This window comes from Grampus griseus (genome assembly GCF_964374135.1).
Source record: "Grampus griseus genome assembly, chromosome: 18".
Lineage (NCBI taxonomy): Eukaryota > Metazoa > Chordata > Mammalia > Artiodactyla > Delphinidae > Grampus > Grampus griseus.
In genome coordinates, this window is record NC_139012.1 from 28,781,461 (window position 1) to 28,796,196 (window position 14,736).

Sequence of the window (14,736 nt, forward strand, 5' to 3'; positions counted from 1 at the left end):
AATCTTAGTCAGGATCCTTGAAACCAGCTAGCATTTTTAGAGAGAAACACCTTTATATAAATCCATACAATCAGAATAGTTTTTAAACTATTGAAATTATTTTCATCTCCAGCTTCCATAAAATAACTTCGGTTTACCTTGGTAATCTTAATCTGGGCTATTTTATTAACAATATTATCAGTAAAAAGGCATGACTAAAGATAAGTCAGTTTACTGCAATCAAAGGAGAATTCTTTATATTTATGGAAAAGCTTAGGATAGAAGGCAAGGGTTGGTATGAAGAAGGCTCAGGCCTGAACTAGGTCCTTTAATAAGCTGTAAAGTAATCTCTACCCCATACACAGCTGGGCACAATCTTTGCACAGATTCCAGCTCAGTTTATCTGTGGGGCTGGTTTTTAAATGTTACCAAGCAGCCAGAAAAATTTTACCTACTTGCTGATACCCAATTTTCCTTTAAAAAAAAGGACATATCATATGATATATAAAAAAGAACACAAAGCCTTTTACTCCAAAGTGAATTAAGAGCTTATCCTTAGAATAATCAGTCCAGTAAAAGAATATATGATTACCATGCTGTTTTGTTTTAAATAGGGGAAAGAAAATGTAGAAGGTTTAAGAAGCAGGATGCTATTTGGACAACAAAGGGTAAATACGAGGAAGATGCTGGAAACAAACTTTGGCCAACTCATTTGCTGTGAGGGGAAAAGCGTGTGTGGGGTTTGGGAACGTTGCTGTTTTTTTAACATACCAATAATTTCTTTTAAAAAAAAAAGTCATCTTAAAGGAAATACAGTCCTAGGGAATTTGTTAAGTGCCACCAGAGCAGATTATAAAACTGGATGAGATGTCTTAAGATTTTTTATTTTATTTTTCTGATTTCTAATAAGGAGCCAATATTGAGTGAGGGTTCCAAATATTTACAGTTTATTTTCACCTTTTGCCTATTTTCCTGTACCTACAACTGATGACACACTGTGGGTATACTTACCTAATATGGAGCCAGAATTAATAAGTTATTAATAAGATTATTCTAAAGCCCTAATATAACTTAAGACTTCAACTAATGGTTTCTTGTAGAGGAAATTTTATACATTTACAACTTAACGAGAAAAACAGAAATCACATTTAAGTTAGTTATACAGAAGTTCAAAGGACAGCAAAATTTAATTGGCAGATTCCTGCCTGGCTTGTGTCTTGGTTTTCCAGCTACCATTTTAAAAGCTTTTTCCTGAATCATGTCTGCTTCAAAGCCCTACTTCAACTTGTAAGTATAGCTGATAGGCTTGATAAGTTCTTAAGAAGTACTTACTTATATGAATGCTACACACTCTGTTATAGTATCCTGAGTCTGTATGTCAAATTCTCAGTAGAATTTCTTCACATCAGTATTCTTAGGAACAGTGGAAAATCATGAACGCTTTTTAATGTAACTAGTAGATTCTTGCTTTAATATTCAAGTTCCTTGTTCGGATGTCCTCATTTGTTGTTGCCATGGAACCAAGTTCTGTGATTTACAGTTAATACAAACTTGGCATAGGAGTTTCTGCTTGTTACCCCAATGTAGGTCTGGAAATCCAAACACTTTTTCCAGAGCAATTTTCCTGAATCCGTAGAGGCTGACATTGCCCGATTTTAGCCGCTAGATGGTGCCAGTGCAAAGATCCAAGTTTTCTTGTGACATATTCTGAAGACAACTAGCAGGTTAAAGAGGTTAAAGTAATCAGGAATGTTTGGCGCTATTAACATGAGTAGACAAGGCTAAACTGTAGGCAGTGAAAGCCACTTCTCCCTGTGCTTGAGGGTGAGACATCCTCTGTGCAGCAGGCATCATAATGATGCAGTGCTTCTTATGCTATCTGTGCTGAAGGACTGGGTTTTTATTTTTAGACTGAGTTTTAGTGCCTATAGTTTTGAAGACAGTGATAAATTCCTAGACGAAATAAAAGCAAAGTACAAGCCCCCGTTTTTTGTTTTTTTTTTTTAATTGGATTCAACAGAAACAAAATTAGTCCAACAAGTTGCTTTAAGAGTTCCTCCTCACAGACCAGAACATATGGTGTTAGTAACTTATGGTCCAGGCACTGGTCTGAGGACCACACTTTGAGCAGCGCCGAAAAACCTGCTTGCTGGTGCATCCCATTCAGTCAGCAGAACCTGGTTCAAAATGAGGCTCCATTACCACTAGGTGGGTAGCTGTGGAAAGGTCACGTAACCTTTCTAAGTCTCAATTTCCTCATTTGAGTCACGTGAAGAGTACCTACGCTTAGGCTTTTTATGAGAACTCAATGTACTAACCTCTTAGGAAGCACTCAAATGTGGGCAGAAACTGAATAGAATTGGTACATTTACATATTAAATACAGACTGTTTTCTCTGATCTCTGCCTCATCATTTTCCTGACTGGTAGGTATTTTTTCCATGAATAGAAACAAGGTGTTCAGTTATCAGACACTTAAAGGACCTTGAAACCTTGTTTGATGGCCCTAATGGAAGCACGGCTACTTGGCGATCCTTGACAAAAACCTGCCCTCTCTCTGGGAAGTGTACCTTCTTCCACTGCTGGCAGCTTTAGTGGGCGGCGGAGGGACTGTGTGAAGCAGTGAAGGAGTTAGTTAAAGGGTGCCCGTTCACCCAGATGTACCTGCAGTCAGATACTTCCATGTTCCGTATGTGTGAAGAACCGCAGAAGCACTATGCTGCCCGCTCAGAGTCTGGGTGATTATTACAAAGCCAGGAAAGGCTGGCCTGTAAACCACATTAGGCAAGATCAATGATGGCAGTTTGTTCTCTGATTAATCGTCATAGTTACCACTTACTGTGACCTCACTAGGCCAAACTATACATGGCTTCAGTCTTTACAACGCTCGTGACAGATGAATCATTTTCGAGATAAGGAAACTAAGGTTTGGAAATGATAAGTTGCTTAAATCACAAAATACCAGTTACTGGCTAGTTCTAAAATGCTAGCCAGAAAATTATGCTCTTTATCACTGATTTTACCACATCTGGAAGCATGACCACTCCACCTGTGGTGTCCCAATTACTCTTTAAGGTTAAGTGAATAGAACAAAATCAAACTACTAGGACTGGCTCTAGAAGTTACAAAGGCTGTAAAGTCAGTCAAAACTACCAGAAAGTACCTAAATGAGAAAGTGTAATTACCATATCTGCAAAAAGTAGCTCCCACCATGACAATGTCACTGACAGTATTTTTAGTTTTGGCACACCATATCCACAATTTCACATTCTGAGTCCAAAGATCCTGTATATCTGATGACATGATATAATTCTCCATATTAACAAAGCCTTGGCGATTGAAATCAAGATCACCTAATGGGTTCACTTTGGCCAACACAATAAGAGTTTTCAGCTTCTTTCCAAAAAAATTCCCGAGATATTATTATGCAGCAATTCTGCCCATGTGTATTTTACCTTTCTGTCCCAAGGAAGAAAGGCCTAAGAAATCCACACATGTAAAACCACTCCCTGAAAAACTGATGAGCTAGTAGGAAAAAAAAGCAGTAGAATTAAGGTTTTATAAACCAGAGGGTGTTCTGTTTCTGTTAGGTAAAGGGATTTCTTCATATGTTATTTTAATAAAAGGGAATTTCATAGGTAAAAACCAATATTCAAAATTATAAAACAAATAGAACTGTCTGTGTATAATCACAGCATCAAAAATTTGCAAGAGACTCAAAAGAAACTCTTTAGTTGACAAATGTGGTTTGAAAGGACAATAAAATCTTTTTATGGCTAAAGCAAGAGTCTTGTCTCCTGTTGGCCCAAAAACAGATGTTTCATTTCCCAAGTAAGTAGGTTCTCCACTGTAAAGAAATATTCTTGTATAGTTGGTTTCTATCTTCTTGAAGTCTGCTCCAAGTTCAGCCAACTTCTTATATGTCCTTAACACAAATTTGGAACAGTCGTAGGATTCAAACCATGTCTCTGCCCCTTTTTCTGGGCTGGCTTGGACAGTCCATGTCTCATAATAAATCCCCGTTTCATTGTCCTGTTTTACCCACTTTGCCATTTTGTTAAATATGTCTCCTAGTTAAAAACAAACAAAAAAACACAACACTATGTGAACATCAAAGCTAATCATGTTAGTTTTAAGTAAAATGCTCTAACCAGATCAAGGCCATGACTACATGATTAAACAACAGTTTTTGAATTTCCAAACCTGCATCTCACAAAAGGAATCCAAGCTCAGCCAATTACTGTTCCATTTTTCAAGGCACAAGGTATTTCTGAACTAAACATTAGATATAATAGGTGTATAAAGAGGAGTCTTACATACAAATTCTGTAATCATTTAAGCTACAGTCAAAAGCTAAATTGTACATGTGCCAAAGCCCTCTTTCTCTACTCCACTCAACAAATCTTGGATTCAGAGGCAAAAGAGAAAAAAGAAGCAAGGGAAAAATTGTGGAAGAGGAAAAAGTGAATGAGGCAAAGACAGTGTAAGAAGAACTGAGGAAGGTGAAACATGGAGCTTTTCTGTGCAAAGCAAGGTATGAATGGCTGCCTGAGGAACAGCTACTTGACTTGAGAAGGAAGCACCGTGCCCCATTCACCTTCAATATCTGGTATCTCCCTTTGCTCCCTGTACTTGTGGCTACTGCTTACAACCTTTCTACCCACTACACAAATTCTTCCAGTGAATCAACTAAACTGGAAATGTTTTTGACCAAGTTCATGGATTATACAGACTCCAGGATGGCTAACACTCTCTCTTACCACCTTGTACCAGACCAGAGGAATCTCTCCAAATGTTAACAAAATACTCTGCATGGCTGCAACCACATCTGGGCCTAAAACAGCATGGCCCCAACATTTCACTTTGTCACTGTGTGTGAATCTTTCTTAGGTTACTCCAGCTTGAGTCCATAAAATCAATATTTAAAGCCCTACAGAATGAACAGAGTAGCTGCTTTTATCAATTTTATGGTATTAAAATGGTGAAATAATATAAATCCTGTTTTCTTAGAGCTGGGGATACTGTTCATAGTGTTCAACTTTGAAAAGCCACTGCTTGTAATGAAGAGAGATGAATGCTTCAAAACCCTATTCTGTAATGTGAAAAAAGGTCAATGAACAGGATTAATCACAAGGCAGATGGATAACTTAAAAGATTTAAGTACCAGCATATTGCAAACTCTTCTACAGAAAATAGTGATCACTTGTTCATATGATCATACTTTGATGTCAGAAGGAAGATTTTGTAGATAATGAGGTAGGTGGAAATGGAGAAAAGAGAGATGTGAACTGGCCTGGAATGAAAGAAGGATAGCTATTTACCACAATGAGCATTGCTAAAAGGGAAATGGACTTTTATATTGTTGGATGGTTTGGGGCACATCAATTAGAAAATAGGAAGAAATATAGAAAACAGCATGATAAATAGTTAAAAGATTCCCAGATTACATTTAAAAGATACCAATTCTGCAAATCAAAACCCCAATGAGATATTACCTCACACCTGTCAGAATGGCCATCATCAAAAAGACACCAAATAACGTGTTGGTGAGGGTGTGGAGAAAAGGGAACCCTCGTGCACTATTGATGGGAATGTAAATTGGTGCAGCCACTATGGAGAACAGTATGGAGGTTCCTCAAAAAATTAAACATAGAACTACCATATGATCCAGCAATTCCACTCCTGGGCATTTATCCAAAGGAAGAGAAAACACTAACTTGAAAAGATATAAGCACCCCTAAGTTTCCTGCAGCATTATTTACAATAGCCAAGACATGGAAATGACCCAAGTTCCCATCGAGGGATGAATGAATAAGGAAAATGTGGCATGTACATACAATGGAATATTATTCAGCTGTAAAAAAGAATGAAATCTTGCCATTTGTGACAACATGGATGGACCTAGAGGATATTATGTTTAGTAAGTCAGAGAAAGGCAAATTACCATATGATTTCATATGGTATGTAGAATCTAAAAAATAAAACAAATGAACAAACAAAAGAAAACAGAAACAGACCCACAGATACAGAGAACAAACTGGTGGTCACCTCTAAAATAGAGATTTACCTCTATTATTTTATTTAGAAAGTCCAATTTAATTGTACAGCTTTATATCATTTATTTTTATTATGAAAATAGAAAAGATAATCTGTAAATAAGGTGAAGTTTTGCATGAGTAATAGTTTGGATCAAAGGTTAGTGATTCCAGAAGTGTATTTTATAAGTTGATCTCTGAAGAGCAGACCGTTACTGAGAGGCCTCAATGAAAGTAATTTCTGTCATTTTTGGATAGTGATGCAATCATCAAATGCTGCCATAGTTTTGAAACTTACCTGATATGGTTGCTACTAGAACTAACGTCCCATTTTCCTTCCAGTGAATATCATCAATTCCTTCAAAAAAGCAGGCAGCTCCTTGATTACACCAGAAAGGGGCATTCATTTCAGGTCGGAGATGGGGAAATGTGCAGTTTCCAAGCTGGAAAAGTTCATACCATTCCATTGTGTAGTTCTTTTCAGTTAAAGTACTCCTGAATCCAATGGCGTCGTGCATAATTTTCTGTGTAAAGATCATACATGTATCAAAGCATCTGTGAAGTAACCGCTGGTTCAGGAGCCAGATGGGAGAAAGTGCGATACCGCAGCTGCATATAGAGTAGACCAGTTATTCCCCTTCCCTGTTGCTATTCTCACGTTGAGCAGCCTCCATGCCCCAGACACAGGAAGGAAGTCTGTGTACCTCTCAGGTGATGAGAGGCTCAAATGGTGAGCTAACCTAGGAAAAGTGTGCACAATAGGAACTGGATGTGAAGAAGTGATTCCCACCTGCCTTGCCCCTTGCTCGGGGCCTCCTCCTTTCTTTCTTTCCAGGATCTGGGTACAGGAATTGCATTTGGATCCATAATATTAAAATGGATTAAAGCAATTGCATTGATTATTGTCAGGATCATAAAACCTGATTATTTTTTTGGACTACTTATTTAAAATGTGCTAAGAGGAACACCAATAAACATAATCTAAAACTAGTGACTGAATAGAGATTATTCCCTCAAATCCACTTAATCAAATCACTTAATTAACCAGCCACAAGATCAAGATGCAGCCTTACCAAGTGTCCCAGGAGGTCTCCATATTTAAATTCCCACACTGGGGCTTGTAAACGAAAGACTTCAATGACATCATCATCCTTCATCACTGGGACAGGGGAGCCAGTGGGACAGAAAGTGTATTTAGCTTGACAGTAAGGATCTGGTTCCGGACGGAAGGAAAAGCGTCTAACAAAAAAAAATCATCAACTTAGATTCTAATAGGAATTTGGTTCTCGCACATCGTAGAATCCAGATTTTAATTTCACTGTCAATCACATTTTTAGAAAAAACACCCAAAGCTCAGCCATAGTGTATACATATACATTTTATATGTTATCCTGTGAACAAACTCCAATGATGTCTTTAATAGCAAATGATACATTGAAAGCAACTGATAATTGCATGCTTCCTGGTTCCCCGCTCCCATTGTGAGAATGCTGAAGACGGACCACACGTGAAAATGTTTATAGCTCCACACCTTATTTAGTAGACAGATATTTACTGAATAAAGGAATAGCTTTCAAATGATATTGAACTTCCCAAACAATCCATATGTTAAGATTATTCAAAGATAATCATAATTAAATAGAACACATTTTCTATTTTCTTGAGGATTAGCCGACATCCCCTTCAACCAATATTATCGAGGATCTACGACTATACTAGAAAGGAGGGAAACAAAAGTTAAAATGCTGTTCCTCCCCTCAAGGAGCTCTGGGTGAGGGCTGGTAAGACATTAAACAAGTGATGAAGCGCAGCACGGTGAGTGCTTACAAAGAAATACACAAAGGCCTGAGGGTGCAAAAGAGGGAGAAATCATTTTTACCTGCTGCGGGATGCCTGGGGGTAAGGAGGCAAAGGAAGAGATGAAGGCCTAGCCTAGGTTTTTAAAATACTTTAGGAAGTCAGTACGGAAAAGGAAACAAAACACTAAATACTCTAAGACAAGCATGACACGCTGGAAGAGTCTCAAGTGGGTAAGGAAGACTGGAGTTCAGGCTTCAAGGCAGCAGCGGTGAGAGGAGAGGGAGGCAGGGACTGTCACTTCGCCCTAATTCAGGTGCACCTCGGAGACAGCGTGGGTCGCTTCCAGACCACCACATATGTCGGATGACGCTGTAAAGGGAAGGGAGTCATCCGAGCTTTTTAGTTTCCCAGTGCATATAAAACTTATGTTTAAATCATACCGTGGTCTATTCAGCGTGCAATAGTATTATGTCTTAAAAACCCCAACATATTGTATGTGCCTCAATTAAAAAATACTTTACTGCTAAAAAATGCTAACTACCATCTGACCACACAAGGTTGCCACAAATCTTCAGTTGGTAAAAAATGCGGTATCTGAGAAGTGCAATAAAACGAGAGGTATGTCTGGACAATGTGAAGGGCACCCTCTCGAGTGCCACAGCTTGGGGAGGGCTGAGCCCGGGAGGGAGATCAGTTAAAGGATCTGAAGTAGCAGATGTGATATAACTGAATTTGCTCTAAATAAGCCTCATTTTATGAATTAGAAAAGGGTGGGGAGAAAGGCCAAATTAAGGCTGAGAGGGCAGTGAGGAGGTCACAGCAATAATACAACAAACAAGGAAGCAGCCTGAGAAGGCCACGGCAGTAGGACTGGGGAGGAGGGACTGTGGTGATTTCAAATCAGCAGACACTCACTACACACCTTTCACTGGAGAGAAAGATGCAAGAGAAAGTAGCTGCCTCTATCCTCTAAGAATCCTAGATTCCCTCAGGTTCTAGCCCAATCTATTGTTTTACAATCCTAACACATCAACAAAAATGTCTATTCTAATTTAAAGAGTTAAAATCTTGATTTAGGGAGTTCCCTGGTGGTCTAGTGGTTAGGATTCGGTTCTTGCACTGCCTTGGCCTGGGTTCAATCCCTGGTCAGGGAACTAAGTTCCCGCAAGCCCTGCGGCACAGCCAAAAAAAAAACACCTTTATTTAGACAAAAATATTGACAACCCCTCCTAAAAGCTTACGAGTCTTGGATATACTTAACTGTTTTATAGGTGCTTACCTGGTTTAAGCAAATGGGCAACTACATATAGGCTTCACTTACCCACAGCAAAATCTATTTTAGGTCAAAGGTAATTTCAAAAGTATGATTTAAGTGTGAACTTAATAAAGTTAAAATTTTATGATGGGGATTAGATGAAAGCATGTACTTAACACTTCAAACTTTTAAAGAAACATAAGAAGTCATAGTCAATATCTTGTCCTTAAATCAAGTAGTTTTGGATTTCCAATCTCTTCCTTGTTTTATTGAATATTAAATTTTTACTTCTTTTGAACATTTTATTAACACTTTCAAGAAAACCAGCTTCAAACTCAAATTTCTCTTTTCATGTATATCAAGCAAAACAAGGAAGTACTGCGAGCCATTTAGTGAGCAGAATACACCAATACTGTATTCAGGTTTGAAAATAGCTGGCTAGCATTTACTAGATTTAATCCCCCCAACAAACCTGAAGTAACTACTGTTCCTACTTTTTGACTCAGGACATGTGGACACTGAGATACTGAGCAACTTTCCCAAGATCACACAGCTAGTGATGGTGGAGCCTGACTTGATCCGCAGTGGTCGGAGCCCAGAACTCACTCGCGACCTCTAGGTTATCCTGTCTCCCAACTCACCATTTCGTCATCCAGAATAGTTGTGCATTTCCAAAAGCTGCTGGCCCTTCCCCTGCCTGATGTTGACACCATGTTTTCTTTCTTTCTCTCTGCTTAGCCATCTCTGACAATTAGGCCATGTAAATACTCTTCTAGTTCAAAGGCTCAAATATGCTTCGCATATCTGCAGTCTCCGTGTCCTCAGCTTATGACCAGCGTCCTACCTCCAGGCTGAAGACAGTGGACAAACGAGGTCGCCAACCGAGGGGCCGAGCAGATTCCCGGGTCGCCGGACTTCTAGTGCTAAAAACGGGAAGTCCCAGGCAAACCCAGGCAAGCTGGGTAAACTGGACACTTGACGTGCAAATGTTATGCACTCAAGATAACTAAATGACAGGGCATGGCACGGTAATAAATGCGATATTAAAGGTCTCCCCAAACTATTCAAACTGTCAGTGACTTGTACCCGACAGTCACGCGACGAAATAACATTACTCCCTTTTCATCCACGATTCGGGGCAGCCCTGAGTCTAGGTCACCTCGTAACTGGCTCAAGGGTCCCGGGAGGAGGTGACCCCAGGGCGGCGCGCAGCAAACAGCCGCGACTCAACAGCTCTCTTACTTCATTCAACGCCGCGCCCTCAGGGTCGCCGAGCGCCGCCCCCGCACAACTGCGCGACCGGGACACAATCCCCTCCCCGCCCCCCCGCCTTTGACCCGCGAACTTCGGCCGCGCGCGCGAGCGCCCGCCCCGCCGCGCCAGCGCACTCACTTGTAAGGCACCGGCCACTGGCGCCGGGAGGGGCCGCTCGCCGCCACCGCTGCCGCCGCCGCCAGCCAGAGCAGCGCGGAGGCCCAGCGCCAAGGCGCGCAGACCGGAGCCACATCCCCGCCCACGCACCGCCGCCCCCAGGCCCCCGGACCAACTCTCCCCGCCTGCGCCATGAGGCGATTCCCGCTGCTTGCAGCGCCTCCCGCGCCCCGCGACGGCGGAGGGCCGGCGAGCAGAGCATGCGCAGAGCCACGCCCTCGACGGCGGCTCCACCCCCGGTCCGGCGCCTCCCGGCGCGCCCGTCCCGAGCGCGGGCGGCTTCTGGACTAGGCCGACCCGGAAGGCGCTTTGGTCCAGTTCCCCCGAGCAGCCCAAACAGGCCGTGGGCCTTCTTTTTCTCTGACTCTTAATGACGAGTTCTTTCGGCCTCACGTCTCAGTTTAAAGGTCACCACTTCTTTGGAGCTTCTGCTGACGTTCCCCCAGCTACAGTCACCACAAGCAAGCAAACAGAAAGTCCAGCTTTGGTCTCGTTTGGATTCTCTAGCACCGAACTCTTACCTCATCCCTCAGGGCCCAGACTAGGAGACAACAGACATTTGAGTGAAGGAGAATATATGGGGGAGGTGAGTGCACTGAGGAAGACAATGATGGGGGAGTGACTGGCCCTCACCTGACTAAGCCGGTGATGACAGTGGCCACACTAACAAGTAGCTCACATCCACCCACCTCCCCCCCTCAATGTTCATCCTTGTTGGATCTACCGCTTCAGTTGCGAAGGAGATTCTGCATTACTCTGTCTTCTTTGACCCTTCAGCCACCTGAAGAAAACAATGGGATCAGCTGCCCTGCTTCTGATGAGGCATTCATGGCCTGCCCTGCTCTCATAGACAGAGGTTGACGTATGTCTATAAATAGTGCATTATGGACTTCCCTGGTGGCGCAGCAGTTAAGAATCCGCCTGCCAATAGCAGGGGACAAGGGTTCGAGCCCTGGTCCGGGAAGATCCCGCATGCTGCAGAGCAGCTAAGCCCGTGGGCCACAACTACTGAGCCTGCACTCTAGAACCCGCGAGCCACAACTACTGAGCCCGCGTGTCACAACTACTGAAGCCCACACGCCTAGAGCCCGTGCTCCACAACAAGAGAAGCCACTGCAATGAGAAGCCCGAGCACTGCAAGGAAGAGGAGCCCCCGCTCACAGCAACTAGAGAAAGCCCGCGCACAGCAACGAAGACCCAATGCGGCCAAAAATAAATAAATAAATAGTGTATTAAAGACACATAATCATTTATAGTCACTTATGGTCACTTACAGTCACTCGTTTCACAAGAGGGCGGCCTGCAGGACTCAGACCAGGGCTTTCCAACGCTTTCACGTCACCCACAACATGAGTGAACCAGCATAGTATTTGTAAGTATGTTGGAATGAGCAGGGTGACTGCAGTGGCCAGAGGGAACTGTTGTGACCCGGTGGGCGAGGGGTCGGGGGTGAGGGCACGGTGAGAGGTGGGAGCGTCATTGGCTTCCCCACGCCTGCCAGGCCTTCTGAGGGTCGATGGGAATTGTTCCCCTCTACGCACACACGCCTTTGCCCACTTGCTACAGCAGGTTGGGGATTCTGGGGAGGTTCAGGCAGGGCTTCATTTTAACCCTCACTTACCTAAGCATTTAGATGGCTCCAACCCTAGCCCTCCTCCGTATACCACCACCCAGTTCAAAATCACCAAACCTAAGCTGGCTTCTCCAAAGACCCACCCAAGATGAGAGGGAAACTCATCCTAGCGGTGACAGCAGACGGGTACTGCTTGATCTGAAGGGCACCTGTAGGATTCTGAGTGGGCCCGCACTTGAGCATGGCTTAAAGCTAAAAGAAGCAGCTCTCGGAAGAAACATTATAGATTTTACAAATAAAGAGACCAGACGCTAGAGGGCCACAGTGGAACTTTCTATCCTGCTCAGGATTTCCCAGAGCTACAAAACCAAGCTTCAGATCGACCTTGGTTAGTGGTGGGGATCTCCCCTCTTGGGTGTGCAGTCTCTCCACTCTGTGTGCAAGGAGCTCTCATGGTTAACAAAGCGTTTCCTCATATTAGCCCTGACTCAGTCTCTCGGTAGCTCCCATCTGCTCTGCTCTGGTCTGCCTTCTGTTCTTCTTGGCTATGACTCTAGCACCCCGGGCTAAGAATGCTTCCAGACTTTTGTTGCCTGATCCCTCATCATACTTGCTACTTCTCTCTAGTCCGACGTTTTTAAACTTTGAGGACCCAACAAATAGACTGAATTTTAATCCAGTTGGTTTATTTTGCAGGCTTTTCCAATTAGCCTAAGACCACAATAGTGGAACAATACTGTAGTCTAGTAAAATCAGGTTTATTAACCATTGTATCGTGGGAGGTTGCGCACAGAGGAACTGCGTGGCATCTCCCCAAGCAAAGGAAAATATAGAGTTATAGGATTCTGAGATAGGGTGGAGTTTAAGTGAAATTTAAGTGAGCAGTATTTTGGTAGGCTCAAAGCAAGGCTGTGTGTCAACACACAGAGTCAATGTGCAGCTTAGATGACAAAGTGGACCTGGGGTCCTATTTCCTTGGATACTATGAAGTTTAAATAGAGATGGAATTTTTGTGTCTAGAAACCCCTTATTGCGAGCTCTGCACCTGGGTTGTAAAGGCTGTAAATTGAAGCTGCTTATCTGTGTCAAGGGGCTGAGAATCTCCAGGTAAAGGTGAGATATTTCATTCTTACTGATGTAATTTCCAACAGCAAAAACTCTCTAAGTCTTTAACTTTAGAGAACAAATTTTCTCAGTGAGTCAGAAAGCAGGAGGTGGTTATGACACTTTACAGCTCTGTTTGGGGAGAAATATTGTTTTATGTTAATTTTGCAACTGATTTTATCAGCCTTTTATTCCAGGCTCCTGGATGGCAGGCAGATTTTTACAGTCCAAGCTAATTTTACTTTCTCACTTATGATGAAATAAAAATTCATATTTTAAGGCAAGACAAGAAAATTTTAAATGTAAATATTTTCTCTCTCCATCTGGGCTTCCTCGCTCCCCTCTAGTGTGCACTGTGCATCTGCATTATGTGTTAACGAGACCTCTCCGGTGGCAGAAATACCTGCTCAACATAGAGATCAATTTTTCTCCTTCTGGCACCAGCCATGTTGTAACTCCTTAGAAGATATCATTCATTTCTCAGTCCTGTAAGAGGTCACGATGACTCACCACTGGCCTTGTATGGGCAGACATCTTTAATGAACTTTATGTACAATGCCAATATATCATTTCCCTTAAAGATAGGGATTGGTGCAGAACAGACTGGTCAGAGGACCTGGGGAGATCCTGGGCCGCACCTAATGGAAGTTCTTAGCTTAAATACTTACGTATGACCTATTAATGTTACTGGCTATGTTAGTAAATATTCTGCCTCTTTTACAAGATTATTGTTTCTTGCATTACCAAATGTGTGATGAGCCTCAGATAAAGTTAATGATTATGCGACTTGAAATGATTGGCCAAATATACAGTTCTGTAAGATCAATGATTGTAATAGTGTAACTGTAGATATGGGAAGAAGCAACAAGAGGGGACCATGTCCTGGACCATAACAGACTAATAAAACAGGTGGTACAGAAGCTTTCGCCTATGTTAACAGGGCCTAGTTTAGTGACAACGCACTGAGTGGCCTACCAGGGAAATCCTTGCCTAACCTGAGAATGCACATTCCTAGCACCTTGGGACAAACTGGTCATGAAATGCCTCCCAGACCTTGGCTGAAATTAAGACTGTAAGGGAAGGGATTGGAAAACAAAGAATGTTGCCCACCATCCAGTTCTACAAGAATCATTTCATTAGCCACTGCAGTCCCTGACCTACAATACACCCTAAAAGGAATTAAGGGTGAAGATAGGATAAGGCACTCTGTGCTCTGGGAAAACTGACAGAACTGGCCTTCAGAGAGTTAGATATGTTCAGAAGAAAAAATTTTATGAACCTGGATTCTTACATCTTCCCATACTTAGAAAAACATTAAAAAAAAAAACCCATTAACTAAGATATCTGTTCCTCGTGACTAGCAACAAACTTCTGCCAAGCTGTGTGCTTGACTGCACACACCGGCTTCCCCAGAATCACATATATACTGACCTCCCCTCTTCACTCTTTGGAACAGTTCTCAGAGCTCTCTGAGAGACTGTCTCCTGGGTTATAATCCTCAGTTTGACTTGAATGAGATTTTCCATTTCTTTCTTAGACTGTTGATTAGTTTCTTCATTG

General features: G+C 42.3%; 1 protein-coding gene across 2 annotated transcripts; it reads right to left on the reverse strand.

Moving 5' to 3' along the window:
- Nucleotides 1-1,461: 1,461 nt before the first annotated feature.
- On the reverse strand, nt 1,462-10,648 carry CLN5 (CLN5 intracellular trafficking protein). 2 transcript variants are annotated; one of them, XM_082675693.1, is made up of 4 exons: nt 10,461-10,648; nt 7,087-7,252; nt 6,312-6,537; nt 1,462-4,048 (listed from the first exon to the last, which is right to left on the reverse strand). In XM_082675693.1, exons 1-4 carry the CDS (start codon nt 10,631-10,633, stop codon nt 3,537-3,539), a joined length of 1,077 nt encoding a protein of 358 aa, XP_082531819.1. In that variant the 5' UTR covers nt 10,634-10,648; the 3' UTR covers nt 1,462-3,536. The 2 variants fall into 2 exon arrangements, with proteins under 2 accessions (XP_082531819.1, XP_082531818.1); XM_082675692.1 differs by lacking the exon at nt 10,461-10,648 and adding an exon at nt 10,311-10,365 and having other exon boundaries at nt 1,463-4,048.
- Nucleotides 10,649-14,736: the final 4,088 nt, after the last annotated feature.

Excerpts from the sequence above, each read along its gene's own strand:
- CLN5 (XM_082675693.1), bottom strand. The coding sequence starts at position 10,633 with ATGGCGCAGGCGGGGAGAGTTGGTCCGGGGGCCTGGGGGCGGCGGTGC. Across the intron at positions 7,253-10,460 it reads CAGTGGCCGGTGCCTTACAA|ACGCTTTTCCTTCCGTCCGG; the intron begins GTGAGTGCGCTG and ends TTTTTTTGTTAG. Across the intron at positions 6,538-7,086 it reads GAGACCTCCTGGGACACTTG|AAAATTATGCACGACGCCAT; the intron begins GTAAGGCTGCAT and ends ATCTTTACACAG.